At 38.4% G+C, this 17,298-nt stretch overlaps 1 protein-coding gene and 1 pseudogene across 8 annotated transcripts in view; one reads left to right on the top strand and one right to left on the bottom strand.

The window, feature by feature from the left end:
- Tlk (Tousled-like kinase) overlaps positions 1-17,298 on the bottom strand; it is a 52,318-nt gene that overhangs the window by 28,665 nt on the left and 6,355 nt on the right. For 3 of the 8 annotated variants that reach the window (XR_014177990.1, XM_081978050.1, XM_081978053.1), the window contains exons 3-4: positions 6,338-6,423; positions 309-362 (exon numbers count right to left, since the gene is read on the bottom strand). Coding sequence is in view for 7 of the 8 variants with exons in the window: in XM_081978050.1 (XP_081834176.1) it covers positions 309-362; positions 6,338-6,423 (140 nt within the window). In the remaining variant the exon portion in view is untranslated. Of the gene's footprint in view, positions 1-308; positions 363-5,841; positions 5,866-6,337; positions 6,424-14,537; positions 14,885-17,298 lie in introns of those variants that run through there. The other 5 variants (XM_081978055.1, XM_081978051.1, XM_081978054.1 and 2 more) reach the window with 5 other exon arrangements.
- LOC145728080 (cytosol aminopeptidase pseudogene) lies at positions 2,817-4,872 on the top strand (annotated as a pseudogene).

The raw sequence follows: 17,298 nt of genomic DNA, 5'->3' as shown, positions 1-17,298 counted from the left end.
TTTGACAGATGATCACTTTGTCCGTCACATTCACTTTGCTTACTTCAAGCAGATTGACACATAACACGTAAAGTTTTATCATTGTCGAGTTCAATGTTCTCTCCTTTTCGTATGATAAATTTTAAATTTTCCACCCTTAAATTATATTAACTTTTTATCTGAATTATTACTTTTTGTCCTGTCATTGATTAAAACCTTCTTGAAACGCAGCACTTTCAACAACAACTGAATGATTTAGATATTACATGAGATTTTACGGTGCACAAATAAAGTTAATTAACACGAAAAAATCTCCAATCTTTACTTACGTCACCACTTATATTCTCTGTAACATTACTTGGCTGCTCTTTAGGGAGACTCACCTGCAAAAAAAGGTTAATTTAGGCCTACTTTTTGAAAAACTTACAAATTGTGCGTTATTAAAATCTAGATTTAGATGAACGTACGGTGGAGCAGCGACAAGTACAGAGCCTATCCAAAACTAGGATGTTTAGTTTGAGAGAATTTGACATAACACTTTCCTTCTTCTCCGTCAGAGCAAATTTAAATTTCACTTACAGTGACAGAAAATTTAGTTTTGCAGCAAGTATTTCTTAGCGTTACATCTTAAAGAAATGTCAAGATTTCCCGAATATAGATCAAAACAAAAACCATTAAGTTTTTTAAAAAACAGATTATTATACCTACTTAATAGTTTAATGTATTGGTTAACCGCAGCTTCTGCAGACCCACTTAAGTTACTTTCATGCGGTTATACCAGTTGAAAACGCGGGTTAACCAGATATCCGCGTTGACAAGTAAAAATAAAAGAGGTGGCAACGCAGCCTTCATATCAGCGAATCGTGCGCACCGTCCATGACCCGCGCACTGCCTTCACACCGGCTGTTCCGAATGGACGGACGACGTCGTCGACGTAACAACCGACGTCGTTGCCGTCGCCGCTAATGTCGGTCGGGGTGCGCGATGCCGAGCGTTTCAGAGTTCAACGCTCGCCTTGTTATGCGGCTGCCAGTCCGTACAATGTTGTCGATATTTCAGAAAATTCCTCGACTCGAACGAATCATCAATTGCGTCGGTACCACAGCACACGGTGCATGCGGGGTAACAATTAATAAATGTTGAAATAAAAGTTCAAATACCGGATTGACGGCGAAGAAGCGTCTAATAGGAGACGCAAACATGCAGTAATAAAATCACAACACGGGAGATTAGACGCGGCAACATCGCTTCCACTTATCGCACTTATACGCTGACGCGGTCCTTGTCGCGGGCCTTCAACGGGTTACGTTTACACATAAAACAACAGAAGTGGCCCGATTTCCATAGCCTGCCGAGAATCTCTTCTCTCCGGCGGTAATCTGCTGTCACTACACAAGCGGCGTTGCCACGTTGAACACATTATCGTATCTTTAAAGATTCACTTTCGCTTTGGTTTCTCACACCATAATAGCACGCTTTTTATGTATTGCATTATCTTAAAAAATTGTAAGAAGGGTGTTTTTATTTTTCAATACAGCCACTCTAATGTTGGCATATACAGGGTTATTCGACAGGGAGAAAAAAAAACTGTTGTATAGAGGGCGTTTCATTTGATTTTAAGTTATTACAGTTTAAAGGTTGCAACTATTAGATACAAATTTTGAGACAATTTGTATGAGCACAAAACTTGAAGTTTTAGAAGTCCACAAGCTAATTTTGGTTAATAAAAACTAAATAGTGGTTGACCGAAAAAAAACTTACAATTTGTTAAAATTTCAAATTTCTGTAGGCTCTGAAAATAAAGTGAAATACTAGGTTTCATTTGAAAAAAAAATCAACTTATTTTACTTTTGAGACAACCTGTACATAATAAAAATAATAAATTATTTTTTTTCCCTTCCTACAGGCATTCCACATTCATACCAAAATCATTCATGTTTTAAACTAAGTAGTTTAGTTACAATCTTCAGTGTCGAATAACGTATACAGTGCGTTTTTTTTAACGCGCAACATAGGATTTTACATGTTAAATTTTTAAGCCCATGTTAGACCATGTTATTTTGGAACTACAAGTATAAAACTTGACGGGTGGCTGTTTCGTACCCTGAAGCTTAAGTAAGTTCACCAATTCGGCCTAAAAAGTGTTAAAAAGCTTGCAAAAAATCATCTTTTTTCGAAAAGGTTTTATCGTTTCATACTCCCTGTATGCATTGTTGTTCTTTGTTGTTTTTGATACTGGCACGGCAGGTAGCAGGTAAAATTTGGCGTAGAAAGTAAAACAGGGTGATCATTAACTTTATATCAAGAAAGTTAAGAACAAAAGAAGTATTTTTATAAATGAATTGTTCAAAGTGACCTCCGTTTGAAGCCAAACAGTATTCCAAACAATCATAAAATGCCTTTTTGACGTTCAAAAGATGTCGGGTCGTGATGCAGTCAAAATATGTCACTTTACCTGCTACCTGCCCTGCCAGTATAAAAACAACAAGGAACAACAATACATACAGGGAGTATGGAACGATAAAATCTTTTCGAAAAAAAATGATGTTTTTCCAGTTTTTAATCACTTTTTAGACCAAATTGGTAGACTTACTTAAGCTTCAGGGTACTAAAGACACACCCGTCAAGTTATAGACTTGCAGTTCCAAAATAAAATGGTCTAACATGGGCTTAAAAATTTAACACGTAAAATCCTATGTTGCGTGTTAAAAAAAACGCACTGTATAATGGACATGGACATTTACACACTAAAGAGAACAGAATATAGTTTAGGTACGCAAAAACTAAATATCCAAATGATTAGTGAAACAAAACAACCACTGGTACCGGTCACGAAATCAATCCTTGTCACTTTCTAAAAGTATCATTTGACACATCACTTTCAGGGTCCAAATTTTCCCGTAAAATTCTATATAAACCCGCCACATATCATGCCATTACGACTATTCCTGAAAAATTTGCGTCTCCATCCGTCTGGAATTCCCGCAATACGACCCAGGAGAGGGTTTTGCTCCGATCAGGAATGTGCGGAGGAAAGAAAGGGTCTCATCCTAGGGGTGTACGAGGGCGAAAACGAAGAGCCAATCTTCACCAAAGCGGCGGCCAAGTTCAATGATCACTTGGGCGGTAAACTGTTGGACCTGGTGAAATCGGGAGGATGCGAGCTAAAAAGAGGTCAAGGTAAAACCTTCAACAATGTCGACAAAGAGTTCTGGTCAATTGCTATGGTGGGGTTGGGCAAAGAGAAGCTGGGTTACTGTGAAATGGAAGCTATAGACGAAGGGCTAGAAGCGGTTCGAGAAGCTGCAGGTATGGGGGCACAACTGCTTAAGAAGGAGTGCGTTGGTAGGATCCTTATAGAAGGTCTCGGGCATCCGGAACAAGCTGCAGAAGGTAGCGCATTGGCACTTTGGCGATACCAAGAAAATCGTTCAAGGCAACACTGGAAACCAATTCCAACGTTGGAGTTGTTTGATGATAGTGACGCTGAAAGCTTCCAGCGTGGTCTTTTCAAAGCTGAATCACAGAACTTAGCACGACGTCTGTCAGATACCCCAGCCAATCAGATGACCCCATTGCATTTCGCTCAAGAAACTGTTAACGAACTTTGTCCCTGTGGAATTAAGGTTATGGTACACGATAAAGACTGGGTGGAACACAAGAAAATGAACGCCTTCCTAACCGTTGCCCGTGGGTCGTGCGAACCTCCAGTAGTAGTCGAAATATCTTACTGTGGCCGCGATCAGGATCACAAACCCATTCTACTAGTGGGCAAAGGAATTACTTTTGACAGTGGCGGTCTTTGCCTCAAAAAATGTGACGGCATGGACAAGTACCGCGGTGACATGGTAGGGGCGGCAGCCATAATCGCAGCCATTCGAGCTGCCTCAGCCCTCAGTTTACCCATTAACATCGAAGCCATCATTCCCTTATGTGAAAACATGCCCAGTGGAATGTCAATGAAATGCGGAGACGTCGTCATGGGTCTCAATGGCAAATCAATCATGATCACCGACACAGACAATGAGGGTCGACTCGTTTTAGCTGATGCTCTCGTTTACGCGCAGAACATTTGTCATCCCAACCTCATCATAGACGTTGCCACTTTAACACCAGGAGTGAGAGCCGCATTTGGTTCCGCAGCGTGTGGTGTGTTCACCAATTCACAAACCATGTGGTCTCAAGTAAGAAAAGCGGGAATCATTACCGGTGACCGAGTGTGGCGTCTCCCGTTATGGAAGTACTTCACCAAGAAGGTCACCAGATTCAAATCGCACGACGTCAATAACAAAGGATTGGGACATGGATCGTCTTGCATTGCTGCAGCCTTCGTAAACGAGTTCATCGACTGCGTGGACTGGATCCATTTCGATGTGACTGGGGTTGGCTTCAAAAGCGAAGAGAAGAACTACCCGTATTTGACCAAAGGACGGATGACGGGCAGGCCTACTCGGACCCTTATACAATTGTTGGTACAATTAGCTTGCCCTTCTGAAGGGAACAGAAAAATTGAGTGACAGTCTAAAAATTTTACGTTGTAATTTGTGTTTAATGTAAATTTATACCGTGTGAATTGTTCTGTAGCGGAATGATTTGAACTGAAATTGTGATTTTTTTTAGGTATTTCTTTCAGACTATGGCACTTCACAAGAAACTTTCAAGTTCCAAATTAAGCAAAACACCAACCATTAACACTATCTTCAATCAAATAACAATGACGATAAAAAACTGGTGTTGAATTCTTTGAAACTTGAATTTCTTGGGGTGAAAGTGACTTCATCACTACTAAATAGTTACAGTTTGGTCATCTGTAATATTTCGGTTTTAGATTTTAGACTTTTTTGTATGTAATCTAATTATTATGTAGGTATTTTAAATAAAATATTAACTGAATTTAACTTTTAATTGTTAAATTAACTGTTCCTTAAGGAATGATGTTGCTACAGTCTTATTCTTAGAGCTTCTGATTTTAATTTCCATCATGAAAGTAATACAAAATCTATGGAAGTCTACAACACGTCTCTTTTAGTGTTAAATAGACTAAAGACTAAAAAACTACGACATAGAATAGTCCTGAGGGTAGACGAGATAGCAAAGATTGTAGGTCTAGAAAAAATTTAGTTCACTTAAATGCAAGAAGACTATTAAATGAAATTATAATACAGTTATGGAAAATACTAAATTATCACCACAACCATGGGACTTTACATGAGACATAATTATCAGTCTTATGCTTATTACGTCATTTGGATTTGAAATTGTCACTTATGAAGTATGTTCCATTGGAATATGGAGGTTTGCTTGAGAGATTGGTTCTTTCTTTTTCAGGCAATTTTTAAGATACAAAAATGGCACCGACACGTATGTGAATCACAATTTTATAGTTAACATTTGTGTAACATTCATGAATTGATAAAAAAATGTAATCTCACCCTTATTGGTTGAAATGTCCACTTTTCACCTTGAACACGGATCTGACGTAATTTCGAGTACCTTGCACACTTATTTAAAAATCCGTTTGCAAAGTCCTACTTTATGTAAGCGACACCGTTGTTGATAACCGAGCGTTGAGCAAAATTCAAACAATAAAAATTAATTTTAGTCGATGTTTTTAAACTAGATAATATAAAATATTTAGCGGCGATTACGTACGGTGTAGTACTATTTACAGCCGGTTTAATTATATTTTGTAATTATTGTTGCTAATATTTGTATCTGTTGAAAACGTGTGTATTGATATAATGTAACCTTCGGTGTAACAAGAGAAACGCAATTTAAATGATGATTGTATTCCTGCAACTGGTGGAAGGTGAAATCTTGTATATGTGGGAGGTGTTAAAGCTCAGTTTTTTTGAAACTTACCCGCATCCTTACGCCAAGGAATGACTAAAAAAATCACATAAAATTATGCATAAATTGTCATAATTTGATTAAAATTTTTGTATAACAATTAACACAGAAATAATTTCTATGAATACCATCATAATCAAAATTCACGATAATATTTTGAGCTTGAAACGATCCGATACAAGCGGCAAACGGAAAGTTTTTCTAGGTTATTTGCTACATACCGCCCACCTCATTCCGTAAATAAATTTGTAATATAGCTTACCGCGTATATCGATCAAGAATCGAAAGTTTATTATATTTAGTCAACTGAACTATCCGGACTCCTGCTTATATAAAATTTATTATTGTATTATTCAGTAACGGTTCAAAGATATAGGAGGGGGCCATCTATCGCGGAAACTTTCAAATAAGCAATTGATTAGTGCGCCATCTTGTACTATTCGTGACGTTACATATTACGCGATTGTGCATAGGGTAGTAGTTGGTTTAATAAAAATGTGAAACTCACCCTAGCGCCCAAGAAACGGGCTTCTAAAAGTTCTTGTTTTCGGGGGTCGAGCGCCGCTTGGAAGTGTTCCATCTTCACTCCAGCGCCTGTAAATAAAAATCAGACGGTTTTATTTGCTACTGAGCGATTTTTTTTTACAATCAGATATTAACAAATTACAGCAATGGCAACATAGCACCTCATCAATTTGCGTAATACTTCAAAATACTCATTTCGTAAAACGAAACGAGGAAATTCTCGATTTTCGTCACAACACTTTTTTCAGATTACTTAAGTTGTGAGTGCATTTTGAACTCGCAATTTTGAACTAACGATTGAATTGAACGTATTTGCTGCAGTAACGCTTCCAACTCTTCAAACACACCTACAACGATAATGTGAAAAACAACGAAGATATCAAAACATAGCATCTGATTAACTATAAAAATATTGCAGAGAGAAAAATTCAATTTCAGAATTCTATTTTTTGTTTGTTTGACGTAAAAGGTTCCCAAACTGAGCAGCAAAAATTACTCAGATCTCTCAGAACGGCTGCGACATCCTGTAGGAGACCGTGACGGATTTGAATGTTGGGTGTTGGCCATGCAGAGACGCTGGAACTTTTTCAATTTTCAGTGGCTCCATCTGGAAGCCGTAATTGCCGGGGATCGGGCCGCCGCCCCTTTTCCTCCCGCCCCGACCCCTCACAGGATCCTAAACCAGGGGGATCAAGGGACGAAGGGGGGACGGCCTGATGGCGAAAAACCACCCTCCCCCCACCCCCTTGAACCCGATCAATGTTGACACGGCACGCGAGATTGCCCCGTGACGTCACCTTGAAACGAATTTGTATGTGTAGTGTGTAAAAACCGGATGTATATGTGATTATTATGTATTTTTGTTTTTAGATTGCTTTACTAGAGGAATTGAAGAAGTGCTTAAGTACTATAGCACGTCAGGTTGTGAAGGATGAAGTAATAGGTAAAGTACGTAGCAAACGTAAAGCTACAGCCCCATTAATTTATTACAGTACCCAAGTTGCTTAAAATACCGCTAGGGGGCACTTAATTCTAATATGAAAATTGCGTCTATATTGAAAATCTATTAAATAATTAATCATTCGTCTGTGTCTTTTAGCAAAATAGTGCAATTTTTTCTGTATATTTTAGTATTAACAATATTTTCCTGTGCAACAGGTAGGACTAATGTATGCTTTAAAATTTTTAGTCTAAAAAGGTAAAGCAAATCATGCGGTTTGAATTCAAAAAAAGCCAGTGGCCAATTTAGTGACAATTAAAAACAAGGATCCCCTCGTTCCCACATTAACGCTCACCCCATAAAACCATAATATCCGAGACGCGAGCGGCATTTAGCCAGCCAGAAGGGGAGCGAAAAGTGGAGCAACCTGTCGGTGGGTCGACGACGGGTCCCGAGGGCGTCCCGACGCCACTCGACGTCGACATTGTTTCGAGTGATTTCAGGCCCTTTCCACCCCGTCTTGGATAAACTAACACCACAACAATCGGACTTTTATGAAAGTACTTTTTTCGTAACCGAACAAGAGCAACAAAATCACCACCAGACAATTTGTGATAAAACTTTCAAAGCGTCTGTCTCTGTCCGTTGTTGAAGAAACACGCAAAGTCAATGGAGCCCTAATGAGGGGGTGGCAAAATGCAAACGTGATATTACTTTAAACCGCCTGCGTTTGCAATTCTGACGATATTGATCCGCTAAGAATAGATTACGTACGTAAATTGTGTTTGCACCCTACAATTCAAATTTTCGCTTCGCCACAACCAGCGATTTAAAGCTAGAGGGGTAAAAAAATGGGGAAGAAAAATGGACTCTTTCTGCTTCAATTCCCTTTCTACCTACACCGCAAGGTAAAACTAGATCAATAGCTCAATTTATACAAATTAAAATGATGTTCAAAGCATATGAAGTACTTGAATATGCTTCGTTAATTTGAAAGAATTGCTTTCACCACTTAATACCGTAATTACTTATTTCTGCAATAGAGAACCTTACTACTACTAATTCAAGTGGAAAGTTGGCAGTTTTAGATCGTAATTATTTTGTACGGTTCAAGTTAAGCTGTAATAAAACTAGTTCATAGTATCGAATTCAGTACTCTGAACCACTCTGTATTATTATGTAACTATTTTACAGTACTAGACTCTGAACGAAAAAATTGTTGCAAAGACGACCTTCAGTAAAAGTCAACCCTATAATCTACAAGAATGGAGAGGTAAAAAGCAGCACTGTATTCAGATACTTTTCAATGCAAAAAATTTGGATCAAACTGTACCCAAAGTAGAAACACTACACCACCATTTCATACACCAAGGCAAATTCATCATTTATAAAAAGGTGATTAGTCAGATTTTATTTTCTGCTAGGCATTTTATTAATCAGTTTTCAGTTATACAAAGTATTCAAAAAACTAAATTCTTGGATCTTCCCCAAAAGGTCAGATGTTAGAAATTCATAAATAAATATAAGACAAATCTTGGAACAAATTGAGCAGATGATAGAAACAGAAATGTTTTCTTTAAAAGCTGCGTTTTCTATTCATAGGGTTTTGAAATTGTAACAAAAATTTTGAAAATCATGTTGAATGAAACACAACGAAAGAATCATCATTCCAACCCAACAATATCAAGTATTATTTGAACTGATTTAGTTCAGGTTTGTTTTTAAGTAAAAAAAGTTTCCACCGTACATAAAAAGATGGTAGACACGAAGTTCAGGGAAATACTGGTAAACGAAGTAAAGTTACCCCTACGCATAAAGGCCCTGGGGGCTTCAAACCGACAACTGCGCATTTTAAATCGCATTGCAGCCGACAGCATTACGGAATAACAAAATTTCAATTTCCTTTAACTCTTTCAATTTCTGTATTTCCGTAATTCTAGATGATCAACAATATAACTGCAGATTTGATTGAGTTGCGCTACTACTAGTTTCGTTACGTGATTTTTTTCGCGTTTTGTTGAAAAATAGTCCATTGACATCATAATAGATTAGACATGTTTAGGTGCTTAAAATAGAAATATAAAAAAAATTAATAACGTAACAAAAAAGTATCAAACAGAGGTGCTCGAAAATTCGACAAACTTCTGGACGAGTCAAAGTTCTATATTCCCGTCGCCCTTTCCCGATTATATACGCCCTCGGTTTATTCTGCGTTGCAAGAAGCAAGGTCAAGCGCCGCCGTCGGTGTAGGCGCCGCGGCGCGCCGTGCAAAACGAATCGAGGACGCCGGGATCCGATGACAAAGCGGGATCGATTTTGCTCCATTTCGGCGTGATGTGCCGTTTATCCGCCTTCCCTTGCGTTGCACTGAACAAACCGAGTTTAACACTGTCGGTCGGGAATAGTTGTAATTTCCAGGGCGAGACCGAACCAGTGGCGTAGCAAATCCACTTCATTGATTGATCTCGACCTATGGAAGCGATTAGGGTGGGCTTTAAAGTGACCGATTCAAGAATCGTGATTGAATCGTAAAACCACTCTATTATTTACTCTTCATCTCGCATTTTGTTAAATTGAGAGTTGCAATGATTAAACGCCCATCAGGTGGTTTCGAAAAACGGTAAATAAGCGAACGGAAGAATGTATATAGTAATTGGCATCATCCAAGTATGCGGATCGATTGTTGGCTTCGCAATAAAATGGCGGAGTTTCGTAGGCAAACGACCCGTAGTCGAACTGCAGCCACGTAACGAGATCGTGACAAAGCAAGAAAGAATACGCGGATGGGAGTAGAAAAGGTCGCCTCAAGTGCCCTCTGGTCCCCTCTACACCCCTCTGTGTTGTTTCGTTGGCACGAGCAATCAATAGGCAAAAGCTACCAAACGAGCTCTCCAACTCGAGGGTACGCTTTAAAGCATGTAAAAGCTTTTCATCCTCTACTCGATTCGCAAATTCCCCATATGGCGACAAACGAAGGTTATGTGTTGCTCGGTTGTGGTGTCATTGCGACGCCTTTTCGGTTCCTTCAATGTGGTTATGTTTTCAGGCACTCAACCTGCCAGCTAATTCTAATAATGACGGATGTAAAGAAGCTCCGCAATACTAGAGCCACAATGTTCGCATATTTATTTGTCTGTTAGAGACTTTGTCCACAACCAAATTCAAAGATTATCGGCACTCTTTTAAAAATAGACGTGTATGTTTCAACAAAATTAGAATCAATAACATCAGGGACGGACCTAGAAGCTATACGGATTTTTTGTTCTATTTTCATTCGGTCATCGAAGCTGAATCATGATTATAGCACAACTTGGTAAACACGTCATTTTACTATTGTCTCGAATGGTGGAGTTATGCAAGCCAGACAGATCATGTGACCCCCTTGCTACATATTTGTTCTTTACAAGAATAGTTTTTGGTGTACAAGGTATCCACCAAAAAATAATAGAACTTATGCTTATAGCCTTGAGAATAAATTCAATGGCGATTACTTGCAGTTTTTCATAGACTTTCGTCCACCTCGATTATGGATGAATGATAACTATTATCAACTCACAACTCCACTCATAAATTGTAACATTACATTTCAATAGCCGTACAAGATTTACATGCATGAAGCCAATATATACATACTATAGTATTATTCTCTTCATCTTGATCTTCTCTGACCATTCCAGAATGAGTAAAAGATTTTGTTGCTCAATGCAGTCCAGTCACAGCAGTCAATATGTAAAAGTAATTCTTATCTGTTCATTTCCTGATGTTTCAAATTTCTGGTCTAACTAAGCCACAGATTGAACTTAACTGATATAACAACGACTGCCTGTAAGTAAATATTTTCTGGGTGATTATTACAACGCAATGTTAAATAAGCGGCACGGCAGCAAGCTTAAAGGCCGTAGGAAAAACGACAGACACAGAGGTTAAACACATTGGACTTAAATTCAAATCCCACCGATCAACTACTATACCAAAAGGTCAACGGACTTGATGGGAATCATGCTCATAGCAACGTTTCGAACAAATGAAGTACGAAAACGAGAAAAGTGCGAGTATCAGGTTTAACGGCATGGCGAGCCGACAAATTGCTCCGGCTACGACCTACGTAGTGTGCTCCCATAACTTTTATGGCAAAAACCATTTCGTTCCCAGTCGTACACGAAAAATCTGCCTAAACCACGGAAGCGCCCCCAAAAAAATGGACGCGCCCCGCTGATTCTGATTCAAGTTTTCCCTTCTGTGAACGAGCGACGCCCTCGGGTGCAGTCGGCGACTCGTCGACAGGTTGGTGCCCTATATTCGAGAGAGAAAGAGATCTCACTGTTTTTGTCCTTTCTCTATTTTTCATTGTCATGAGAACTTTTTGAAAACTCTTGAAAAAATCATATTCTCAACTTCATGACTAGTTGGAAGTTATAAAAGGTTGCAATCATTACTACTATGTACTACTTAACAATATTCTAGTAATGTAACTGAAACTGTTTTAAACTTAGAACGGAAAGTACTATTTGAAGATTCCAAGCACTATTATAACCATATAACTTAATGCATAACCTTTATACATATTCTAACTCCTCTCAGAACATGAATCAATTTTCTATAATAAGTCTTTGTAGTAAGGCTAATTCTTTTACATCAATGACTTTGCAAAGATAAAATAGAAATTTCTTTATAAATCAACTTTTCCATATAGTAACTTGTGACTTTCATTTTAACAATGAGATAATATTGAAAGGTCAATTCGAAGGTCAAATAGTTTCGTCAATATCTCGCGCTATTATTATTATTTTATTCTCATTGGTGTCAAACTTATTATTTTATCTATTAAAAAGTATTGGTTTTAACAACCTAGATAAGAGCGTTCTATCAATAGCCACTAACAGGTTTTAAGAAGATGAAGACACCAATTTAGGACCAAAATTGTTGTTAGCACATATCTAACGAAGATTTTTGCTAAGCAATGGCTTAACATATAACAGTGAGTCTAATGATCCTCTGAGATTACCGGTGAATTAACTAGTGATCTGACTTAAAAATGTGATGTTTTAAGTTGGATAAAGTTTGATATAGACTCAAGATGAATGCAACAATGACTAAGAAGTTTTAGGAATGTCCAGATGAACAAAACAACAAAAAAAGAAGTTAAAGTGAACTGACTTTGCTGGTCAAGAAACCACTGCAGTTCTTCCAATACATCGGAATTCAAATGGGGCGCATCAGAAAGAAGTTTTTGTAAAACCGGTTTTCACTGCTTGCAGCCTATTTAATACAGACTTTCCGACATATGATCATTATACGGTTAAGTTGAAATTGCTGATGGTGAAACATTGTTGTTTGACTATATCACATTGTTGAAAACTGCGAACATGAAAGACTAGGCTGCAAGTTTGTTTTGTGCATTTTCTCACAGAGATGAACAAAGTGTAAATGTGGATCACTGTTTTGGTCTCAACTCGTTTTTCTTATGTATATCGTTTTGATTAAAACAAACTTCTGATATCCGTCTACATATTAAGCTAGAAAGGACGGTCCAATGACACTGGTAATACTCTCTCTAATCATCATAATGCTAGATAATCATCATTTCTACATCGAGAAGCTGCAGATATATGAGATCACTGCAAATTAATGAGTGTAGAAGCAATTTCGAATTTGACCTAAATATTAATTGATTTGGTCTTAATGTTACTTGCTTGGTTACTTGTAATATGAAGAAACATTTTTCCTTTGACAATGTCGTTTACAGTTATGATTTTTTCCTACTTAGTTCAAAACTTGATATATCAAGATTTTCTGTTTGAGGAAAACCCAAAACAAGATATATGAACATGAAAACCGACTGAAAGGCCGCAGTGAGCATAGAGTTAGATTATTGACGTGGAATTTTCCCATTTAACGAAAGGCCGTGGGTGCAGGATCCGGGGGGGTCGGCGGGTGGCGTTTTGGAAGGGATCGGGGGGGACGAGGACCTAGGAGCCGACATTTTCAGGATGTATACATAGCTCGGTTGGCGGAGAAGCGGCCGTGAGAATGTGATGTCGCACCGACTCTTAACGCGACTGTACCCAGGCCAGATCGACGCGAGTGAGAGAATCTCGATTTTCCCCCCTCGGATGCCCGCACGCCCCCGACAATTTTCAACCCGATGACGGATTCGTTATGTTTAACCTGGCCGGGAAACAGTGGCGCACGTCCCTCAATTCAATCTTCATCAGCAAATAAATCAGTCCTACTTTATTGCCAATCTAGTCTCAAATCAAACCTGGCCAATTTTCACCAGCTACGTCAATAACTTCCCACAATGAGCTTGTCTCGACTGAATATCCGTTGGACGTTAATAACAATGCTCCCACGTTGATTCATACTCGGAAAGTCAATACCTATGCAGTCACATTAGTAATTATTATCGACTAGTTGTACATACTTGATGTAATCTGACTTCAACAAGATGGCGCTATGACAATACAAATGAGCTTGTTAATACTTTTACTCTTGTACAGATTATCTACTTATATTTGAATTTAGTGGTTTGGTAATGATTCACAGTAAAAGTGATCAGTGTCCCTCATACTAGAACAAAGACAATGCTGCAAGTACCACCTTAACACAATATAAATTTAAATGATCTTGTGCAAAACAGGTAGATGGTGGGAGTAAATCCCAACTTTGTACCAACATACCCAAGATACAATAAATACGAAGCGACTGAAGTCAAGGTTACTTCACATAAAACGGCTCGATTACAACAGTTGGCTATGTTTAAGCAAATGCCCCAGGTGAAAGCAAGTCATGAAAAGAACGAAAATATCGCGGAATTGAAGCAAAACGCTTTAGTAACGTTCACGTTGACCTGATGAGTCCGGTACCGTAATTCGAGATGTGAAACAGTGTAGTTTTAATAGCTGCTTCAGTTCATCAACCGCTCAAGACTACACTTACTCGTTGTTGTTTTTCTTGCTTACGGCAAATAGAACTTATTGCTCGGCTACCGCTCTTATAGCTTTTCTATGCAAAGAGGCAACTCACCTGAAACCGGTCTTTGCTCTTAGACCTGATAGGCTTATTACCACTGAATATGAGGAAGATCGGAAAGTCTTTGTTTGACCGAATGGAATGTATGGTTTCTGCATCAAGTGGCAAATTGATAAAACGCTAATGAAGGGCGCTTAGTTGTATTGCAAATATTTGTTTAACTTTTAGTGGGAGACTCATTGACTAACTGAATAATCAAAGCCATACCTACCAAAAGATGATCTAAGCACAGCCATGGCATTCTACCAATTCTCCATCAAAAATCCTTTGGAAACCCAACAACAAAAGTTCACTTCCATAACAAAAAAAATCCTGATCGCGATCAAGTCAATATTAAAATCAGCTGCGACCAAGTTTACATCTCCGAAAGTACATAATGGATTAACTACGAGCAATCGGGGCGGATCTCTTCCAAAGATACTTGAACAAATCCCGTCGACAAAGACAGAACAACATTTATCATTCAACCGTCTTACTCGCGCCAGCGAAAATATACGTACGGACGATATTCTACAGTATGTCGCTCAACATCGTAGCACAACCGCGCGGTTACGTAGTCGCCGGTGCACTACGACTACGCGACCTCGATTTTCGGTCACAGGAAAATTATTCAGCGACGTTGCCAGCGCGTTTTGACAGGCGCGACGGGCATTTTTTTTCACCGGATCGGCGTTAAAGTTAAGGGCGATTTCTTGCTTATGCCGTTGTGGCTGCTCTGTTCGATGTTTCAAACGGATCACTTCACTTAATTTAATCGGTCGCCATTTTAGGTTCCCCACTGAAGTTACTGATATAGATCTCTTGTAACGATAGACACAACCGTTGCGAAAAAAGTGAATACAAGAATCCGTTTTGAAATTATGGTAATTAGCACTGCGGCAATTTGTGCAGTGACAGGATCAATAGAAATACATACTTTGCATATTGTCAAGCAACCACCTTGTACTAGCAGAAAAATTTAAGACTAAACCTGTCATCTGTTCTAAATGGAAGTCACAATATCTCAGCAGGGTAGGTTTTGAGGACTTTTTTCTGTCTAAAAACTTCTGCTTCGTCACCATCAATGACTTATGAGCAGATACTGTTGCCACCACAGTAATCCATCAGCAGCCCAACAGGAGTCTTTTCTTGTCCTATCTGCAGCTTCTTGCCCTTCTCCACTCACTAACCGGCTGTTCTTTCCAATGTGCCAATCATTACGAGAAGATCCAAATTCTGTCATCCTGCTTTTCCGGAATGGATCAAACTCCGTTGTTTTTTGGTCCTATTGGTCTTCTTCTTATTTCCTAGCGCGAAGATTTACCTTAATACACAATCGTTTTGAAATCTGTTTCCAAAAAAATGTATTTTCCCAATGTAAGAAAATCGAGTAATATAATCTGGACGCTGTGCTGAAAGTCCATTTAAAACGTATTGTGGTAAACACCATTTTGTATAATTGTCATAGAAGATATCTGTTAAATCAGGTACTCAACAGGTAAAAATATTAACGTCAAACAATAGTATTTTGTCGATTTTGTTAATTATGTTTTTTTTATCACCATATACAGTTTTTCAGACGACTTTTTGTCGTTAGGTCAGATGGGTATGAAACCTTCTACTATAAGAAATCCCTACAAAAACCTAATCTAAGAGACGAACATTGCCATTTACGATAAGAAATATCACCAATCAAGGTATTCTTGCCCTTAAAACAGTAAACATTCAACAAAGGAAACTTTTAGATCCCTTGAGACTAAATGAATCAATTTATTTGAGGAGACGTTCACTAGTTGTAACCGTCAGTTCTTTGGAAAACTGACATTATACAGGGTAATAGCACAACATATATCTTGATATCTCTAATTGTCTGACATATTGCCTCATAGTTGGCCTGGGGTACCACTCATAAAAGTGATCTTTTTTAGTTGCTTCTTCGATCTCCATCAACTTAGTTTAATCTCAGAAGGTTGTTAACAAATCAACATTCCAAACAGCAACATCACTCTTTCTTATTGCAGCTAGACTTACTTTCAAAATAAAACTTGCATAACAGATTTTGATCCAGTAACTTAGCCCTGTACATAAATAGTCTGTTACTTGTATTCAACTATGAAGATCTCCTATTGTTATTCTATTTTTTTGTTGGATCAACCTAAGAGAGTATTGCTAAACTTACAGAAAACGTATGGACAGTGACATGGTAGTACGTGAACACTAGAATGTTCTGTATACCAGAGAGAGAGAGAAGATTGAAAAGAGAAACTTACCGTATTTAGACACAACACCGAACTGAATTTAGGCATGTACATGTTTACGCATTAAGTATGGATTCTCGGATATAAGACGTCCGAAAATCAATAGTCTAACAAGAAGACACGGTGAGGTCGTTTCGACCTTTATGTATATAGTATGGAGTGAAATAAAACAACGCAATTGGCTGGGCTGTGTGATGCTGCCGTTGCCGTTACGAGGCAAAGCCGTCCACTTTGCGGTGGTGTGGAGTAATTTGGGATTTATGTAATGAATTGAATGAGAGAGCTGCAGGGTGTGTATACAGAACAGAGAGACGGGGTTTTATCGATCGTTCGGGCCAAGTATATAACCGTGCTATGTAAAATCCAAACGTCGCCCATGTACATTTCTTTCTAAATATAAAGCGGGATGTGTTCCAGCTATTCGAATAAAATTCGAACCTGTGTGCGTTGATTTCAAACAGAGGCTCAATAAAATCACCTCTCCTTGACTGATCATTTTCCTTTTATTTTTGAGCAATTGACAAACACACAGCTACAATTTTGCAAAATACATTTTTTTTGATTGGGCTTTTAGTGAGCAAAAACCTGCTAAACACTGACAACAGTCTAGTTTACCATAGCTGTAAACTTAAGGCGTATTCTGGTCAAAGTATTAACGCTGTAGTAACACTGTATATCTCTTTTTGTCGGAATAAATTAAAATAAAACAGACACTGTAAACACTCTAATAAATTC

The sequence above is a fragment of the Ips typographus genome, linkage group LG4, assembly GCF_016097725.1.
Source record: "Ips typographus isolate SLU linkage group LG4, UJ_Ityp_2.0, whole genome shotgun sequence".
In the NCBI taxonomy this organism is placed as follows: Eukaryota; Metazoa; Arthropoda; class Insecta; order Coleoptera; family Curculionidae; genus Ips; species Ips typographus.
The sequence above is the reverse complement of the archived record's forward strand: the minus strand, read 5'-3'. Positions and strand labels throughout refer to the sequence as shown.